Below are 16,870 nucleotides of genomic sequence, written 5' to 3'. Positions count from 1 at the left end.
GTAGGGAATAAAATAAAATTTCCATAAGTCAAACCAAATTAAAACTTGCAGAATATGTCAAAAGAAGTAAGAGAAGGTTCTTCAGATATAAGTGAAGAATTGTAGGAAAAATGGTGGTTAAAAATAAAGTTCAGACGAGGCTTTCCAAAGGGTAAATGACATCTGATTATGTTAGAATTCTATTTGGTAATTTAATTTTTTAGATTCAAGAAATGCTAGCAGTGTAACCTGGGGAAAAGCAAAGCTGTTGTTACCACACCAGAAGGGATGTTTGCAGTTGAATTGGAAGGGGACTAAGACATTGTCCAGTGAGAAACTGATGATGTGTAACGATGATAGGAGAGATGAAGCAAGAGTGAAGTTAGTGAGAATTCTTTCAATTAAAATCTCGGCACAGAAACTAAAAAAGTCGAAGTTGTATCTACTGATGATAGAACATTGGAAGAATTTATCAAAGTAGAGGCCATTGTCACTATGAGTTACAGTAGTCTAATAAAACTCAAAAAGACACGCAGTAGAAGGCTGTGGATTTACATGTTAGCAGCAAGGCTCTCTGGTGGAAGTTGGGAGCTCACTGGTTGCAAAGAACGAGAAGGTTACAGATTTCAGTGGTTGTTCCAGGATGGCAGTGCCTTTCGTATTATTTCCACTGCCTGAAATAGTCTTTGTACAGAGGAATCCCACTAATAGTTAGACACTGAGGACTGACTGACTGCTCTTTTCCTTGTTCTCTTTTATATAATAAGACTAGAAAATGTCTTTTTCAGTCACACTGCTTTATCTGAACAACCACAATTTCTTTAGTGTTTTTAGGTCTTGTTTTCTAGACTTCTTGTACTCTTTTTGCTGGATTCACTGCTTGGTCTGTTGGAGAAGACACTGGTGAAATGTCATCTTTAATATTGTATGTAGTACTAACACTCAAGGGAGTAAATTAGAACTGGAAGCAGTGTAGTAGAAGAGAGATAGACAAGTTCAGAGTTTATATTAAAAACATAGTTCAAAAAAGATTTAGAAAATGAAGACTTAGGGAAGGTGATTCTTTGTAAGTTTGCCATGCTGGGTGGACTTCTGAGGAGAAAGGAATCGTGTGGGCCATAGCAATGCATTTCTCTGTGTCTTGGAAATCCTTTCCAATCTTGTGTTTCTGTGAATGAAGAAATGCAGTTGTGGCCGCTAAATGCAAGACTGTTGTATCTTACTTCTGACATCGTTAAGTGTCTTTTTCATGTCAGGATTTTTAAAGGATTTGATAATTTAATGTAAGTGTTCTAGTTTCTAATGTCTGCAGATTGCAAGGCGCATGTTGCTTGTGTCGTGTATCAGCAAGAAGTGAGCTCTCTGGCAGCATTGGTGGTGACCAAAAAGGAAGTTTCAGCAAGTAGGAAAGTATCTGAGGAGACAGTGATATTTGAGTCTAACAGAGGTACAGTGTGCAGCTCCCTGGAGTAGAAGGAATGTGAAAATCCTGGAATTAGTTTTCGTTGGCTTACTCATGTGAAGGGTACAAAAGCTCCTGCCATCTCTTATCTCTGGAGCTTGTACATATCAGTCATACATGCATGGGCCGAAGTTTGAAACTTAACAGCAAGAAAAATTATCTACATCCTTTAAAGGAAAAGGGAGACGTCTGAGGGACCAATTTTAAAATAAGCAATAAACTGTTGAGCAGTGATTAACTGTTCAGATTTGTCCAGTCTCATCTTAGATCTTAATAAGAAAAAATGGTGAGAATTGTGGGGAATAAACCACTTTTTTTTCCTTACCCCCCACCCCAACTGTAGTGTTCTTTTGAGTGCTGTAAGTGGAGAAGACACTCAGGATCGTACTGATCGACTGCTTTTGACACCCTGGGTTAAATTTCTATGGGAATCATACAGACAATGTTTGGATCTTCTCAGAAATAATTCTCGAGTGGAACGCCTGTACCATGATATTGCACAGCAAGGTAAGTTGAGAAAATGGAAAGTTAGAGTATAATGAGATGTAGGACTTCCTTATTACATCCTGTCAAACTAGAAAGTTAAAGATTATTTCTATTTGGATATTGTTTCAGAGTTGGAAATACATCCATCTCTTAAGCATGTGTACACATACTATAAAGGAAAAGTATTTTCCTTTGTATGGAGAACTTAGGGCTCTGTATTTTTGAAAAAAGAGTGTATCTGATTTTTAACTCTGGATCCAAAATGTGCAAGTACACCAGGAAAGATAAGTCATGTGAGTTCTGGGTGCTTTATTGTGTTTAAGCCTTTGTGCTACAACATTGAGACTTACTTTTTCTGCCTGTTTCTGGTATAGATACCTTAGAATTTTCAGAGTGACAGTGGCAAAGCAAGAACAGTTTTGAGAGGAACTACTGGGTCAAAGACAATTTTTTTTCCTGTGTCATTTCCAGTCATTTGAAAGCTTAGTTTACCTTTACTGTATTTAGATGACTTACTTTTCCCCACATTTTACAAAGCCAAAACCTGAATTCATGCAATTCACAGAATTTTATTTGCATTTAGTTCAAAATAAAAGCTCGAATCAGTACTTAAATTAGAACATTTTTAAAGAGGCTCAGAGTATTCCCTTTGCTCCTTGAGCTTAATTATGTCAAAGCATCTTCAGTTTTTGAGGTCAAGATGGAAGTGCTCTGCATTGTCAGTTGTCACTTACTCATTATGCGTGACAGATTGCATCTTGTTTGATGCGTCTTTGGACTGCAGATGAAGAGTTTTGAAATGTACTGATTTACATGTTTGACTTGCATTTGCAGTCACCATGAAGTCACTGTTAGTGAGCATTCTTAATTTATATTGTTCATTTTCGCAGCTTTTAAGTTCTGCCTGCAGTACACCCGTAAAGCTGAGTTCCGTAAACTCTGTGATAACCTGCGAATGCATTTGGGGCAGATCCAGCGTCACCATAACCAAAGCACAGCAATCAACCTCAACAACCCTGACAGCCAGTCCATGCACCTGGAGACCAGGCTTGTGCAGCTCGACAGTGCTATTAGCATGGAGCTGTGGCAGGTATGCAGCAGGGCTCCTGTAATCACACTCTAGTCTTCAGCCTTTCCAGAATCTGTTCCACGCAGATCATGTTTCATGCTGTATACTCCAAGGTAAAGACAGGATAATAGCTAAAAAATAAAGTTTTAGTATCTTGAATGTGGTACTACATGTGTACTGAATACTTAGTCTGATGTTCCTGGATTTGCTGGTTTTGCATAGCACTTTCAAAGGCCAAGCTTCTGGTGGTAGTAGTTAGTGGTAAAGTGGCTGAAGTAGTTTTGAGTTGTGAATATGAGACATTGATGATGACACCTTCACCTCTGTCATTTTGCTTGCCTTTGAACTAGAAGAGATCACTGGGAAGAGGTTGGTCAATGGTAAAGCCTGTTATTGGGCTGGGGTCCCACCATCGCTAGTTAAATTACATTAGTGTCTAGCCAGTGAGGGCACTATCAAAACACATTTTTCAAAGAGGTGTTTTGCTTTCGCAGTCTTTATAATGTCAAATTCCTTAAAAAGCCAAAGTTTTTGTATTTTAGTTTTGTGAATTTGGAGAATGTTCTCTGTTGTTTCCTTTTCAAGTATGTAAATAATTAAATGTAAGACATTTCCAAGATTCTATGTATTTTTAGGGAAACTATATCCATTTTTTACTAGAAAAACAATGATTTTTATGAAAAATGGTAAGTAGTAGATAAGCAGATAGAGTTAATGCATCTGCAGTATGCCCAAATAATTTCTTTATTAGGAAGAAGTATTTCATTTCTTGTAGCTGGCAAAACTGAAGATCACAGTTTTCAGTGGTATTAAATATATAACCATTAGTGAATGTATATTTTTTCCTTTTTGGGCAGAGTTGCAAAAAACTTCCTAAAAGTAGTGTATTTGGTCTTTTAGGAAGCCTTCAAAGCAGTGGAGGATATTCATGGGCTATTTGCACTGTCTAAGAAACCACCCAAACCACAACTGATGGCAAATTACTATCACAAAGTTTCAACAGTCTTCTGGAAATCAGGAAATGCTCTTTTTCATGCATCCACGCTTCACCGACTTTATCACTTATCAAGAGAAATGCGAAAGAATCTCACACAAGAGGAGATGCAGAGGTGGGGAAAGATGTTTATTGTGATATTAGACTATTTTTAACCCTGCAGCTTCACAAATAAACTAAATTGTACCCCAAAAGAAGCAGATGACTTATATGGCTGTGAGGAGCTCTGCTTAAAGAGGCCAGTACTAATTGCCTCAAAAGAAACCAAGAGCAAGAAGGATATTTTACAAAGCTACAGTGTAAATAATGTAAACATCAGGATCGCTGTAGTTAAGCATCCTTCTCTGTTACTGACTGGGGAGCTAAGCAAATTAATAAGTATCTGTGTTTTCCTTCCTTTTTCTCTTCTGAGTGGTGGTATTTATTTCACAAGATTTCATTATAACTAGTATAAACCTTCCCTTAATATATAAAAGTCTGTATAGACAAATGGCCTTTAGTTTTTTTTGTAATAAGTATGATACTGGCAAGACATGTAGAATAATTGACTGCATTAGCCTCTGAAGTTCATGTACAGTCCTGTATTGAATCAGAATCTGGTGGGAATAAATACTCTGTGAAAATTCTTATATTCCTTTTCATATGGATATGAAAGTCAGAATTTAAATATTTAGTGCCATCTGTATTGTTACATGAAAAGGTACGTCTGGCTTGCACAGTAAATTTTAAAAATCAGTGCAGTCAAAGTGACGCGTAAGGATTTGCAGCTAAAATAAGTCTTTAAAGGTGCTACTTTCTGCTGTTTTCATTACTTTATAGTATTTTGATATTTACAGAGGCAGCTTAAATTTCTTTATCATTTCTGTGTGTATATACTTATGTATATACCCATGCATGTAAATAATGAAAAGTTATAAAAATCTTGCCCCTGGTTACTGGAGATCATTGCATTCTATACTCTTCCTGTGCAGTTGGCATCTTTTTTGTTATTACTGGCATTTTTACACAGTTTTGTGTCAAGAATGCCACTCAATCTGACTCTTGAATTGACACATGTGAAAAGGTACTAATGAGCATTCTCTTGCAGTTCATCTTTTGCGGTTATACTTTGTCAACAGGATGTCTACTCGAGTCCTTTTGGCCACTCTCTCAATTCCTATAACTCCTGAGAGAACCGATATCGCTCGCCTTCTGGATATGGACGGCATCATCGTTGAGAAACAGCGGCGGCTGGCCACCCTGCTGGGTCTGCAGGCTCCACCCACACGTGCCAGTCTCATTAATGATATGGTAGGTAGTGGTGTTCAGATGAGCAGCTTCTAAACATTGAGTTCTCTTTTTGGACTGTCTTGCTTCTAGAGCACTGTGCTTAGTTACGGGACAGCAGGCCAAACAGCTATATGGTTAACTGTATGACTTGGGGATGGTGTTAAGATTTCAGGTTCACAAGGAGGGCTGCTGGGAAATGGCAGCAATAACGGGGGAGGCCTTGAGTACTTGGGTGTACTGGAGTCAGATTCAATATTGTCATTAATGTTACTCAAGCAACAAATCTTGTTTTGAAACTCGGGGGGGTCTGAAAAGGGTTGTAAGCTCAAAACTTCCCCCCCCAACTCTGAAGTGTAATTAACTGAACTAAGTGTTTCTTTTCCTCTTTTAAATGTATTTTGGATAAGCACAGGTCAGATACCAAATGGCAGACTGTAAGGACCTAAGTGATTATGAAAACTTCCTGGTGTTTACTTTAAAGGATGGCTAGATTTATCTATTTTCTTACCTTCCCACATATTCATAAACAAATTAGGCATTCAATCATAGTTAAATATTTTCAGAGGATGTTTCAATTTCTTGCAGTCATTTGCATGCATGCCTGAAACTTACATTCAACATTCATTTTATAATTTGTGTTTATTCGTCTTCTGGTACCTCTCCAGTTTGCCTTAAAACCACAGTTAAGGCTACAGAAGTTTACTCATGAACTAAGATGTGTGGTTTTAGTTTGGATAGTAGGACTTGTGTCTTAGAAATTGCTATTATGTTGGGGGTGATACTCTAGTCTAAATATTTAATCTTGTTTATATGTGTTTTGTCTACTTTTCCATTTTTACATACAGTTATGTGGTGTAATGTAGTTATTGTCACTGCAATTAAGAATACTGTAATACAAAATAAGTGGTCTCCTGTATTAAAAGGTACATGTGGTGTCACTTCTTTAATATAAAATTCTTAAAGCGTAACTATTAGAATGTTGTATTTATTTTGAGATCTTTGGATTTTTTTGTTGACTGCAGGTAAGGTTCAACGTAGTGCAATATGTTGTTCCAGAAGTGAAAGAACTTTACAATTGGCTTGAAGTAGACTTTCACCCGCTCAAGTTGTGTGGCCGTGTCAGCAAGGTAAGTTTTATAGCTCTGTGTGCATCGCTCTGGCCTAATAGTCTGATATTTCAGTATTGATTTGTGGTAAATGCCAGCTAGCTGCCTCCATTGCCAGAATTTTCAGTGGTAGGCTTTCTTTGGTCAAATGCCATTACAATGACATGTACTAACATCTGATACACAGAGTACACCAAATTATTGGAATAGAATGGAAATTCATGCAGGTCTCTGTCGTGCTATTCAGAGGGCCCCTATAAAGGTCCAGAGTGTTGGGAACATATCAGAAGGTCTTGTTTTTGTGGAGATGATGCTGCGTTAAATTTTGTTTAAAGATGCAGAAATGAGAAAACTCTGTGCACATGTGCAAATGCATGGCAGTGGGTTGTGCGGGAAGTGGAAAAATATGCCAGTGTCTGTCTTTACTATTAAAATTTAGAGTATTGTGAGGTAAAATAATGTGAGAGGTGTTGATAAGGTTAATGTAAATTCTGCAATTGATGAAGCACATCATGTTCTTTTTCTTTGATAGTAGGAACAAAGATATTTGAGGTGCTAAAAAGAACTTGAAGGTAAATTAGCAGTGTGGTAAATGTTGCCAGTACTGTCAGTCGCCTTCGTACAAAAAAAAAGTTAGTTATCCATTATAAATAAAAGTGGTGTGATCAGAAGATACGCTTCAGTAAAACAGTGTAGTATCTGGACAGAAGGGCTGTCGTTTCATAAACTGTGGACTGGAAGTATTTAAGAACCATGCTTTGTACTTTAATGTTGTTTTTAAGGGTTGATGCAGATAGAGTAACTTTTCAGAATTTTGTTAGGTTCTGAACTGGGTGAAAGACCAAGCTGAAAAGGAACCTGAACTGCAGCTGTATGTTCCTCACCTGCAAAACAACACCATTCTTCGCCTTCTGCAGCAGGTACGAATACAGGAAATGTGTGTTCATAAGTTTACATAAATTAGAAGGTGCTTTAGAAGAATATTAAGTTGGAAATTTCCAACAGTAAATTGTTTCCATTGAATAGGAGAGCATTATGATTTTGAAATTTTTTTTTCCAGTGTATAACCTGTATCTTCATGTCTGTACGTGATTTAGGTACAGCTGTAGTAGCTATACTTAATAGTGGTTGCATACAGTAGCATAATCTCTTGCCTAGATTTTATTCACTATGGATCTATGATGTTTTATTTAAGGTAATTCATAGTTTCTTAAAACTTTTTTTTTTTTTTGAAGTAGGGGCTGGGTGGGATGTCTTGGTTTTGGTTTGGTTTTTGCGTCTACGTGTTTTATGAAATGCACATTTCATTGACCTGCTTTCGTTACGAGTGATGAGCAGTGTTATTTCTGATGTGCTAAAGCAGTAATTGAAGGCTAATTAGCAGCATAGCTGTATGTAGTTACTGCTGCCAGTCTCCTTCATACAAAGAAGCCATTCAGGAATGGCATTTAATCTTAGGTAAGCCGAATACAGTACAGAAGTAAAATCCCGAAGGAGTATTTGTAATTGTATTAATATGTATACTTTCATTTATTGATGATTTAGTAAGTTAGCTTTAGAGCCCGTACAACAACTTCTGTTTCTGATCTGTTTTTAATGAGGAAAAGTGCCTAATGTTTCCCTTCCCATACAGGTGGCCCAGATTTATCAAAGCATTGAATTTTCTCGTCTGTCTACCCTGGTTCCTTTTGTTGATGCTTTCCAGCTGGAACGTAGTATTGTTGATGCAGCCAGACATTGTGACTTACAAGTAAGAGCTGTCAAAAGACTTCTGTGAAATGATGTATGGATTCATGGGTATTACATTGGATGAAAACAAACTGGTTGTTGTTGAACTCAGGGAACACAATTGGTTCTGATAGATGGAGGTGAACTAGAGTTAAAAAGGTGCATGTGCCAGTATTTTAAGAGCTGATGATTTGCATTCTGGTGTGTAGTTTTGATTTAGGTCAACAACCATTAATGTAAGTCCAGTACAAGCAAAAGTGAAAATAAAATTTGCTGAAACTTGCCCTGTGCGCCCCAGCCATTTAGTCCAGCATGTCCTTAAGCAAGGCTAACAAACGGGGATGCAACTTTCTGGCTATGCTAAATTAGTTGTGCAGGACTGAAGAGATAGCAGTCCTTGATGTTTGGTTTTGTCTAACCAAGTGACTGGTTAGAACACCAGTGTCTGAAATGTGCACTCATGCCTGAGCTATTTCAGCTGCTGTTGAAGATTGGTGAAGTTGTCTGTACTAAGTGCCAACCTGTAAGGAAATGTTTAAGCTGGTGTTAAGATACAAGTAGTCTTGAGATTGCTTAGTAATTACCATTTAGCTTTTTAGAGAAAGCTGAGTTAATTCATTTAGGTTAACACGCAACTTCAGCTTATATTTTAGATGTGTTGAAGTTGTCTGCCATAAAATCAAGATTCTTGTTTTGTATGTTGCTAATGTGGAGGAAGATACAAGAATGACTTGTCATACAGTGTTTGTTTCGTAGAATCATTGCAAGTTCAGACTATTCTGGTGATTTTTTTTTTTTTTTAATAAACTCTGGAAATTAAACAATTTTATTCACACTGCGACTTTTACTAATTCGGCATTTCTCTTAGGGCTAAAACTTTTTTTTAAAAAGTATTTTCTGCTTAGAGCTTGTGTTGACTCGTATTGGTCATAGGCGGAGCAACAGAGAAATTATTTAAAAGAAATAACATGTGCCTTTTTCTTCTTTTTATTTTTCTTTTTTACAAAGGTTCGCCTTGATCATACAACCCGGACATTGAGCTTTGGCTCAGATTTGAATTACAGTACTAGAGAAGATGCTCCACTAGGCCCTCAACTACAAAGCATGCCTTCTGAGCAAATCAGAAATCAACTGACTGCCATGTCCTCAGCTCTGGCGAAGGCTCTTGCAGTCATTAAGCCTCCTCACTTAATGGTATGCAACTTTAATTTTTTGAAAATGTTAACAAACACACAACGTTTTATGATGTTTATCTGTTGCCCTTATGCAGCCTTATGAGCCTGCTCACTCCAGTAACCTGTTTTCAGTGCAGTGGTAATCAATACTGTTACTGCTGTCCTCTCCCTTCAGAACAAGTAATTGATCCTTGAAGTGTTACTGTATACAAATGCAGTCTATTATTAATGTATTTCTTAATGACAAAGTATCCTTCTGCATCTGCTATGTTCTCACTTGTTCGAATAGATCTAAATTTTCTGGTTTAGCAAGACAAGCTTGTTTTGAATTTGTGAGATCATACTTGAATATTACACCAAGGAGTTACTTGGTTTCCCTTTCCTTGACATATTGGATAGCTCAATGCCTTTCCTGATTAATTTAACATGGCATTGCAAGGATTTGAGTAGGTAGAGATTCGTGCTTTTGTAGGTTCACTTATTTTCAGAAGCGTGCTGCTCTGTTTTTCATAGCATTTGTGGTAAATGATCTCATACAATTTGGCAGGAATGATGGGCTGCATTTATATATTTGTGGATTAAGTAGAAACATAAGCTATTAACTCAACACTTTATACCAAAGATTATATTTTAATGAATGTGTTTTCTCAGATTAGATGTACCTTTTTTTTAATTTTTTTTCAGCCTAGTGGTAGTCAGCTATTTGTTCTTGTGAAGAATAAGAAATTATTCTTAAATGCACCCAACTAGTTTGTGTTTGTTTGTAACTAAAATCATGTCAAAATGTACACAAGGCATCCAAGTTAAAATTGCCAGCCTTGCATATCTCAGATTTAGGATATACCAAATCATAACTTAGCCATAGATGGGCCCGCAGAGCTAGGATTTGTTTAAAGTTTTGCATGCATTTTTTGAAAATCCAAGAGCCTGCTTTCTTTATTCTTCCTGGAGAAACTGCTGTTATGAAGAACCTGGAATGTAACTTGGTAGTGGAATCTAAACACGAACAAAAGATCCCAAAACTCCAGGAGTGACCTGTCCTTGTCCCTCCCTGTCCTCCTCACTGGGGCTGTTGGCTTCAAGGTTGGACTCACGGATGAGCTCACATTTCAGGTTCTCCAGAGCCCTCTGGAACAAAGTGTAAATCACTCTCGGATTTTGAGCGTGCTTTGATTGTGGCAAGTTAAATTTCACCTCTCTTAAAAGAGCAGTGGTAATTTGTGTTCTGCTTCATGTTTATGAAAGAAAGATTTTAAAGCTAACAGAGAAAATAATTTTTGCTTATGGAAAAAAGGCTGATGGCAAGATGTCCATGTTAGACCTTATCGAGGTTGAAATATTGAGTAATATTCTTAAAATATAAACACACAAAGTAGAACTGTGTCGTGACACCTAATGGTAGCTTACTAGTGTTAGCTTGAACATAACACTAGCTGTTTTATAGTGTTTAAGATCAAAATTCTTCCATGTAGATTTTACCCTCAAAAGGTTTTATTATTGATACTGGACAGGTGAATTGTTGGTTTAAAAGAAAGAAAAGTGCTTTATTTGTGCATTCATGGATAGAAATGGCAGGTAGTTTTATACTTGACATGTTAGTACAATTAGCTGAATATGACATAAATGCTAGTAATTATGCTTGTAAAATTAAAGTACAGTGATATCGATCATGTGGTTAGAGAAGCTCTAGAACAAGTTCATAACCTTTGTTCCTTTGCTATTCAAATAGAGACTTCGCTTTTTTTCAAATGCTTAAAAACTTTTTATTTCTGTCAAATTTTTTATAATTTACAAAGTCACTAATTTAATCTAAAGCTTCATTTCTGTGTCTCTGGCACCTCCACTTATCTTTTAAGTGCTTACAGATCTGCAACAAAGCATGAATGTTTCGGTATGGATGTTGCAGTGTTTTTGTTGAATGCCCTAGAAGTGAGAGATGACTAAAAATACCTCTGAGCCAGCTCATGTTTCAAGAGCAGCGTGACTGAGCGAGTGTAGCGAACTGATGGGGCTGCAGTGTTTTGCTGCTTGCTGGAGTGATTCAAGTGGGCAGCTCCCAGAGCTGGCACAACTCCACCTTTTCATTAGGATATTTTTCTCTTATGTTGATGTGTTTGGGAAAAAACAAACCTTGAAGCACATGTGGTGCTGTACTTGCTAACACGTGCAAAGACAAACAAGACTGATGCCCTCTACCCCCTTTCAGTTAGACTCTTAGATATTGCTAACATATGGGTATGTAGTATTTTTGGTCAGAAAAAGATGTAAATATCATACCTATGATGTCTTGCAGAGCGCTGTCTGATACAAACAACTTTATTTGCACGTGTTTTCTTGGTCAGTTGATACCACCTCGTCCGAGTGATTAGATTTGCCATTATAGTTGCAGTTCTAAAACGTTGACAAGTTTGGAGAATAAAACTAAAACTAACTTTGAATTTTCCTTGAGAAACATTTGCTGTGCTTTCTGCCTTCTTAAAGAGATGCTGTATACATCATTGTCTTATCCTTAATTTCAATTCAGCAAGAGAAGGAAGAGCAACATCAGCTGGCAGTCACTGCCTTCTTAAAAAATTCAAGAAAGGAGCATCAGCGTATTCTTGCACGTCGTCAGACTATAGAGGAAAGAAAAGAGCGCCTTGAAAGTCTAAACATTCAGCGTGAAAAAGAAGAACTGGAACAACGTGAAGCAGAACTACAAAAAGTCCGAAAAGCTGAAGAAGAGAGACTGCGCCAGGAGGCGAAGGAAAGAGAGAAGGAGCGTATCCTGCAAGAGCATGAGCAGATCAAAAAGAAGACTGTTCGTGAGCGCCTGGAGCAGATCAAGAAGACTGAACTGGGAGCCAAAGCTTTTAAAGATATTGATATTGAGGTAGGTAACTTCTTCCTGAAGTTTTGAGAGTCTTCCTAATACTTGTGGTGCTACATTACTGGGCTGCCTGAATTTCATGTTTTTCACTCGTTTTATACAGTAACTGGCCATATAAGCAATCTCTCTTAAAAGTAAGACAGGTTAACACTTACACTGTTAAACAAATTAAATATTTAAGTAAACCTTAATTCTGAGTTTGTACAGGACATTTTTTACCTGGAGAAATTAAGTCCATCTCCTTTTTGGTGCGTGTGGTTTTTTTTTTTGTTTTGTTTCTTTGTGGGTTTATTCCCCTCCTTGTCACTTAAACGGTATCTGAAATATAAAGTAGACCTGCAGATCCAATTTCGTAGCACCTGGCCTGTGTCTCAATTAAAAATCAAGATACAAATACTTTAGAGTTTTTAAAAAATAAAATACAAGTTACAAGAAAGGAAGAGAAACTGAGAATGTTTCTGAAGTAAATTCATTTAAAAGTTAAGGGGAGAATTGTAGAGAAGCTTAAATGAATAAATAATCCGCGTTTGTAACAAAAAAAATATTTGCTTTATTTTGTATTGATAACTTTACTTGGTTGTAGGATCTGGAAGAACTGGATCCTGACTTCATTATGGCTAAACAAGTTGAACAGCTGGAAAAAGAAAAGAAAGAACTTCAGGAACGTCTGAAGAATCAGGAGAAAAAGGTACAAAGTAGAAAGGGTACAAAGCCATGTCTATACAATGCTTTAGTTAGTGATTGTGAACTCCTGTATTGATACATATATAGATAGATATAGATAAAAAATACTGGTGTTAAAAATGTTATTGAGACTAAAAAAAAAAGTAAATATGTTATAAACCAATGGAGTTGATTTGAAAAATTAGTATTTGATTTGAAAGAGGAGTCTTTAAATGATGTTCTGTTTAGATAGATACAAAATATTTTTTTAAAAGTGGTAAAAAAAATCCCCTAGTCTTTAGCTTTACATATTAAATGATGGGCTCCAAACTTAATGTTCTTAGCAATGAGAATGTGGGCCTTCTGCATCTCGAGCACTGTCAGCAGCTCTGGTCTTTTTTATCTCTGAAAGGATGCAGTTGAACTGGAAATTTAAGAGGAAGAACAGGAATTATCGTGATGTGGTTTGGCTTCTGTGTGAGAAATGTGAAATAGTACCCTTACGTCTGAACAATTTCTAGAGAGGATGTGGTAGCAGTTCATAAGGGTGTACCTGTCGTAACAGCCGACCATGGGGAGCAGTTGTTCTTGCGCTGCAAGGGATAGTGAACTAGAAAGCACGAAATGAAGCTAGTAGGAGCCAGATTCAGAATTATTTGTAGGTAGAAGGCAGGTCTTTGTGTTGGGAGCCATAGGCACAGAGGAGTTCTTTCCAAAATATGTTATTGTATGTGAAAAGCCTCTTTGAGTTCAAAAGGACAAGAGGAGAAATCCACCAATGCCTACTAAATTAAAAAAAACCCCAAAACGTTCAACACAGTCACATGGAAAAGATGAGGGGTAATGGACACAAGGTGCTTCTGGAGAGATTCTGATTGAACTCCAGAAGAAATTTTTTTACCATGAGATCAATCAGACATTGGAACGATCTCCCAGGGGAAGTGATAAATTCCCCTACACTGGTCAGTTTTAAGAGTCAGCTTGACAGGGTGCTGACTTACCTCATTTAAATGATACTTTTACCTTGAGAGGTTGGACTTGATGATCCTTGTGGTCCCTTCCAACCTGATATTCTGTAATTCTATGGAAATGCTGGGAACTGAAAACTGATGATGCTGAGAGAGTGTGTATGTAAATATGTCTTCCCCTATTCTTGCATCCTTTCCTAGGAGTGCACTTAGTTGCCAGTGGTAGAGGCAGGTTCTTGGTTAGGTGGACCTTTGATGAGGTCCAGCGTGGTGGTTCTTATATACAATAATTTATCAGATTTATTGGCGAAGTCTCCAGATATCAAAGTTTTCTTTGGGGGATGCTGCAGATTGAGTCTTCCAGATTTGGGCTTTGCATTATGACATGCTAAAGGTACGTTATCTTTATTTAGATTGACTATTTTGAAAGAGCGAAGCGCTTAGAAGAAATTCCTTTAATAAAGACTGCATATGAGGAGCAAAGAGTGCATGATATGGAGCTGTGGGAGCAACAGGAAGAAGAAAGGGTAAGCATTTTTTGTTCAGATGCTAAAATCCATTGGTGTTGAATGAAAAACAGTGGGTTTTGCACTGTCTTTTTTTTCTCCAGCTTTATCCAAGGAAAGAAGGGAAAAAGTTGATACGAAGAATGAAGTATTAGCTTTGCAATTTCATTGAGCACAGCAATATCTTCTGTCTTGGATCTGAAAGAAGAAAAGATAATTTCTAGTGGCTGAGGTAGATTGAATGCAAATATATAGTCAGATTTTAATCTGTAATACTTTGTACATTATCTATTTTCAGATCACCACTTTGCAGTTGGAGCGTGAGAAAGCCCTTGAGCATAAGAACAGACTCTCAAGGATGTTGGAGGATAGAGATTTGTTTGAAGCCAGGCTCAAAGCATCACGACGAACAGTTTATGAGGTACATGAGATACGGTATTGTAATAAAATACTCCCCTAAAGTGAGGAGCTAAACTTGTGACCCAGTGATTCTTCATGACAACTAGAAACAATTTAGTATCTGCAGTGGCTCAGAATTACGGAATCATAACTTCTGGAATAGCTTATTTGGCAAATAGAAGATAAGTAAATTATTTCAGTGCAGCTGTTAGTAAGAGATCATTGGGTAGCTGCCAGCTGTACCTGTAGAAATACTTGGACTTACTGTGGTGATGGAATAATGCTGACAATAGTATTAAAGCCAAGAAATAGAAATACTTACCTACTGGTTTGGGGTTTTTTGTAATCCTTCAAAGTAATTTCCAGATTCAAACAGATGGCCCAATTATTTGGAACTTCAAGTTACATTTTATGATTGCAAAATTTAATAACAAATTAGGCCATGAGGGCAGGGAAGGAACTGTGCCTTTGTTTCTTGCTCTACATTTCAAAACTTCTATTTGCTGAGGCTGTTTTGTAGCTGTGATTATTTGGCTCTGTTGCAGTAAGAACTGGTCAGGTTTTTGGTTTTGTTTTGTAAAAAAGAGGTATCATGTTAAAGCAAGCTAAGTAACTGCGTAAGATTTTCTGCAGTGGTAGAAGTAACTTTAGGTAATGTATTTTAGGTATAGGTAAATTACTATTCAGGTGATTAATTTCCTGAAAAAGCAGATGAAGGACTAAAATTTCATGCTGATTGTCTTTTCATCTAAGTAGGAGAATATTCTCTTAGGTATAATTTATAGCAGAAAAAGGATAAAATGGCAAACAGTTTTTCAGTGGAGCAGAGTTAATAAGTTGTGCAGCTTGATTTAGCAACTTGTGTAACTGGCTCTTAAACATCACAGTTCTGGTGGTTTCACGTGTGTTCTGTGTTCTTCAGGATAAACTCAAGCAGTTCCAGGAACGGTTAGCAGAAGAGAGGCGTAATCGTTTGGAGGAACGCAAGAAACAACGCAAAGAAGAGAGGCGCATTACTTACTACAGAGAAAAGGAGGAAGAAGAACAAAGATTACGAGAAGAACAGCTGCTTAAAGGTATATTTGAGAATGTGATTATTTTATCCTTTGCGTTCTTGACCCATTCCAGGTGTGTATGCAGCTGACTTCTGGTCTTCCTGTTTCACGACATTGGAGAAAGTCTCTCTGTTTTCAGTCAGTGGTGAGGACTGCGTTCATTGCTATTAGATACTGTACATTTTACCTGATGCACCTTCTGAATGCTTACCCATGCAGCATAGAGATGAAGGTAAAGCTTTGTAGGAGGAAAGGAAAATAAGTGCTTCTTGTCCTCTCCTTCTCCCAGACATGGATAGAGGGGGAGATAAAGTAAGAAGGGCTAGTGACTAAACTCAAAGACTTAATTTTTTGTTTAGAGTTCTGTCCACTTGTTTGTTTATACCTTAAAGAGAATAGAGAGGGAACATTGGTGTCAGATCGAGAATTCCAGAATTGTAGGCAACTCAGACACCTTTCTTTATGAATTGCTTTGTCTGGTAGCCTGGTTCAAGGCTGAAGAGGAGAAGAGGTGATAGGTACCCTGGAAGGTAAATTTCTGTCCTACTTGTCACTTGGCAAATGAAGATTTTATTTATCAGAGCTCATAGTTGTGCAGTATTCAAAAATCAAACTGACAGAAACCAAGCAGTCTTGAATATCAAATTTCTGACACTGGTAGCTGACTTTTTTTGACCTTTTCTAAGGAAGGGATCCTGTACCATACTTGTAATTACTGATGTTTTAGCTGGCACAGTTGTGGTCTTGACCTTGAATAAATGTTTGGGTATTGAAAAATTTTCTTTGCTTCCTCGCTGGCAGCTGTTCAGGATGTCAGGTTAATGGATGTATCAAGGCTTCTTTTCCTATTGCTTCAAATTTAGGATGCTTCCAGAAAATGGATTCTATAGTTAAATGCATCCTGTGAAATGCTTACTTTTTAAGGAGCCAAAGGGGAGAGATTGTATTTTCTAACGCTTCTGTGGATACAGCAAAGTAACAGAATTTATTTTAGAAATGTTTGCTTTTCTAACTGCAGAGCGTGAGGAAAAGGAACGCATTGAGCGTGAGAAACGTGAGCAGGAACAGCGTGAATACCAGGAACGTGTCAAAAAACTGGAAGAACTGGAGAAGAAAAAACGTCAAAGAGAAATGGAGATAGA

At 37.3% G+C, this 16,870-nt stretch overlaps 1 protein-coding gene across 1 annotated transcript in view; it reads left to right on the top strand.

The window, feature by feature from the left end:
* EIF3A (eukaryotic translation initiation factor 3, subunit A) overlaps positions 1-16,870 on the top strand; it is a 27,484-nt gene that overhangs the window by 1,318 nt on the left and 9,296 nt on the right. Inside the window, exons 3-16 of the mRNA XM_010194321.1 lie at positions 1,785-1,948; positions 2,818-3,017; positions 3,897-4,105; positions 5,109-5,280; positions 6,282-6,386; positions 7,187-7,285; positions 7,999-8,115; positions 9,102-9,287; positions 11,793-12,140; positions 12,721-12,825; positions 14,182-14,295; positions 14,573-14,695; positions 15,596-15,749; positions 16,747-16,870. The exon at positions 16,747-16,870 is cut by the window's right edge and continues 85 nt beyond it. Of these exons, the coding sequence (XP_010192623.1) occupies positions 1,785-1,948; positions 2,818-3,017; positions 3,897-4,105; positions 5,109-5,280; positions 6,282-6,386; positions 7,187-7,285; positions 7,999-8,115; positions 9,102-9,287; positions 11,793-12,140; positions 12,721-12,825; positions 14,182-14,295; positions 14,573-14,695; positions 15,596-15,749; positions 16,747-16,870 (2,220 nt within the window). The remainder of the gene's footprint in view (positions 1-1,784; positions 1,949-2,817; positions 3,018-3,896; positions 4,106-5,108; positions 5,281-6,281; positions 6,387-7,186; positions 7,286-7,998; positions 8,116-9,101; positions 9,288-11,792; positions 12,141-12,720; positions 12,826-14,181; positions 14,296-14,572; positions 14,696-15,595; positions 15,750-16,746) is intronic.

This window comes from Mesitornis unicolor, unplaced genomic scaffold (assembly GCF_000695765.1).
Source record: "Mesitornis unicolor isolate BGI_N332 unplaced genomic scaffold, ASM69576v1 scaffold9621, whole genome shotgun sequence".
Classification (NCBI taxonomy): domain Eukaryota; kingdom Metazoa; phylum Chordata; class Aves; order Mesitornithiformes; family Mesitornithidae; genus Mesitornis; species Mesitornis unicolor.
The sequence above is the reverse complement of the archived record's forward strand: the minus strand, read 5'-3'. Positions and strand labels throughout refer to the sequence as shown.